At 44.6% G+C, this 3329-nt stretch overlaps 1 protein-coding gene across 1 annotated transcript; it reads left to right on the top strand.

Moving 5' to 3' along the window:
* Positions 1-455: 455 nt before the first annotated feature.
* Positions 456-2411, top strand: LOC124028123 (protein MTSS 1-like; the record flags this gene model as incomplete). Its single annotated transcript, XM_046340275.1, has 3 exons — positions 456-598; positions 1840-1931; positions 2317-2411. Coding segments are annotated over exons 1-3 (294 nt in total), but the record flags the coding sequence as incomplete, so codon positions are not given.
* Positions 2412-3329: the final 918 nt, after the last annotated feature.

Here is a 3329-nt window from a genome sequence, read left to right as displayed (position 1 = left end):
TGTTACAGGAGGCACCAGGGCTATTGGTTCAGCTCTAACCAGGATGTATTGTTTGTGTTACAGGAGGTACCAGGAACATTGGTTCAGCTCTAACCAGGATGTATTGTTTGTGTTACAGGAGGTACCAGGAACATTGGTTCAGCTCTAACCAGGATGTATTGTTTGTGTGTTACAGGAGGCACCAGGGCTATTGGTTCAGCTCTAACCAGGATGTATTGTTTGTGTTACAGGAGGCACCAGGGACATTGGTTCAGCTCTAACCAGGATGTATTGTTTGTGTGTTACAGGAGGCACCAGGGCTATTGGTTCAGCTCTAACCAGGATGTATTGTTTGTGTTACAGGAGGCACCAGGGACATTGGTTCAGCTCTAACCAGGATGTATTGTTTGTGTGTTACAGGAGGTACCAGGAACATTGGTTCAGCTCTAACCAGGATGTATTGTTTGTGTGTTACAGGAGGTACCAGGGACATTGGTTCAGCTCTAACCAGGATGTATTGTTTGTGTGTTACAGGAGGCACCAGGGACATTGGTTCAGCTCTAACCAGGATGTGTATGAGACACAGAAGCATCGAGGCCAAACTCCGAGACTTTTCAATGTAAGGATGTTCTCATTTACAACGACACTACTACACCATCATTTACCATTGATTTGTAATACATGTCACTTTGAACGAAATTAAGAAGTGTGTGTGTGTGTGTGTGTGTGTGTGTGTGTGTGTGTGTGTGTGTGTGTGTGTGTGTGTGTGTGTGTGTGTGTGTGTGTGTGTGTGTGTGTGTGTGTGTGTGTGTGTGTGTGTGTGTGTGTGTGTAACAGTGTCGTTAAAGTGAGACATTACTAATGAATCTGTAGAATGTCACCCAGCTCAGCCGATTCTCATCTTTCCCAGCATTCCACTGTCTCGGGCATGTCTGGTCCACGACACACACACACACACACACACACACACACACACACACACACACACACACACACACACACACACACACACACACACACACACACACACACACACACACACACACACACACACACACACACACAGGGGGATCTCTAATTTCTTCAAGGCATTTTGGAGAAATTCTTCTTGCGTCTCCATGGCTGTGACAGTGTGCTGTAGTAAACCTAGGTGCCTGTGGTCTAGCCTAGCTGCACGCACGCACGCACGCACGCACGCACGCACGCACGCACACACACACGCACACACACACACACACACACACACACACACACACACACACACACACACACACACACACACACACACACACACACACATAAATGAAAAAAACACACACTGTCTGGCTGTCTCTCTGACAACATGTGTCCAGACCAGAGAGTCCAGGGTGTTATATTAGTCTCAGCTGTCTGGCTCACATCACCACTATGCCCCGCCCCCTCATCACCACTATGCCCCACCCCTCATCACTACTATGCCCGCCCCCTAAGCACAACTATGCCCCACCCCCTCATCACCACTATGCCCCACCCCCTCATCACCACTATGCCCCACCTCTCATCACCACTATGCCCGCCCCCCCCATAAGCACAACTATGCCCCACCCCCTCATCACCAGTATGCCCCTCCCCTCATCACCACTGTGCCCCCTCACCACCACTCGCCCCCACACAACACTATGCCCCGCCCCCATCACCACTATGCCCCGCCCCCTCATCACCACTATGCCCCGCCCCCTCACCACCACTATGCACCGCCCCCTCACCACCACTATGTCCCTCTCTACTGAAAGACTAGCCTTTAGGTGGGCAAGGAGAGATCCTAATAAATAATACTGGATTTCTAATGTTTCTCACCTTTGTGATTGCTGTGACCTGCAGGGCTTTCATGGACTGCATGATCAACCCTCTACAGGATCAGATGGAAGAGTGGAAGAGAGGAACCAACACTCTGGATAAGGACCATGCTAAAGGTATCATCACAACATATAGATATATAATAATATAGAGAGGAACCAACACTCTGGATAAGGACCATGCTAAAGGTATCATCACAACATATAGATATATAATAATATAGAGAGGAACCAACACTCTGGATAAGGACCATGCTAAAGGTATCATCACAACATATAGATATATAATAATATAGAGAGGAACCAACACTCTGGATAAGGACCATGCTAAAGGTATCATCATAACATATAGATATATAATAATATAGAGAGGAACCAACACTCTGGATAAGGACCATGCTAAAGGTATCATCATAACATATAGATATATAATAATATAGAGAGGAACCAACACTCTGGATAAGGACCATGCTAAAGGTATCCATAACATATAGATATAGAGAGTACAAGAAAGTTCGGAGTGAGATCAAGAAGAAGTCGTTAGACACTCTGAAGCTACAGAAGAAGGCAAAGAAAGGTACTCTATCTATCATCTATCTATCTATCTATCTATCTATCTATCTATCTATCTATCTATCTATCTATCTATCTATCTATCTATCTATCTATCAAATCTATCAAATCTATCTATCTATCTATCTATCTATCTATCTATCTATCTATCTATCTATCTATCTATCTATCTATCTATCTATCTATCTATCTATAGTATCTATCTATCTATCTATCCCTTCTCTACTGGCTGTGCCATAGAAATATAATTATTACAACATATGTCCGATACACATAATGTCTGTGGGTTTGGCCATATGAAGTATAGTGTGAACCCTGTACCTCTATGGGCTGTCGTTTCCCCTTGAGGTCGTACCTACACAGTCCATGTAGTCTAAAGGAAATAGAGTTGAATGTCAATGAGGCTACTCAGGGACTCTACATTATAAAACACAGTACATATTTATGTAACATTTACTATACATAGTAGATCTCTTTGTTCCTTTATCATCTCTGAACGTCAATCTCTAACGTACATTTGGTACGCTTAGGCAAATGGACATGCAAATTGAGTTGAACATCCTTGCCTACCGAAGGTCTTTACTCTATGCTATGGTTTCGGTTAAGTTATGTAAGACTGTTCCTGTTATAATCTCCACCCGGCACAGCCAGAAGAGGACTGGCCACCCCACATAGCCTGGTTCCTCTCTCTTCCTAGGTTCTGGCCTTTCTAGGGAGTTTTTCTTAGCCACCGTGCTTCTACACCTGCATTGCTTGCTGTTTGGGGGTTTTAGGCTGGGTTTCTGTACAGCACTTTGAGATATCAGCTGATGTACGAAGGGCTTTATAAATCAATTTGATTTGATTTGTTCCTGATCCCTGTCAGACTGTCCGCACGGATGGTCAGATATCATCTTGTACACAGGAATCTGTCTAAATGATGTCTGGAAACACGGAGGAGGG

The sequence above is a fragment of the Oncorhynchus gorbuscha genome, unplaced genomic scaffold (genome assembly GCF_021184085.1).
Source record: "Oncorhynchus gorbuscha isolate QuinsamMale2020 ecotype Even-year unplaced genomic scaffold, OgorEven_v1.0 Un_scaffold_3794, whole genome shotgun sequence".
Classification (NCBI taxonomy): Eukaryota; Metazoa; Chordata; class Actinopteri; order Salmoniformes; family Salmonidae; genus Oncorhynchus; species Oncorhynchus gorbuscha.
Note: the sequence above shows the minus strand (reverse complement) of the source record. Positions and strands in the feature narration are given on the sequence as shown.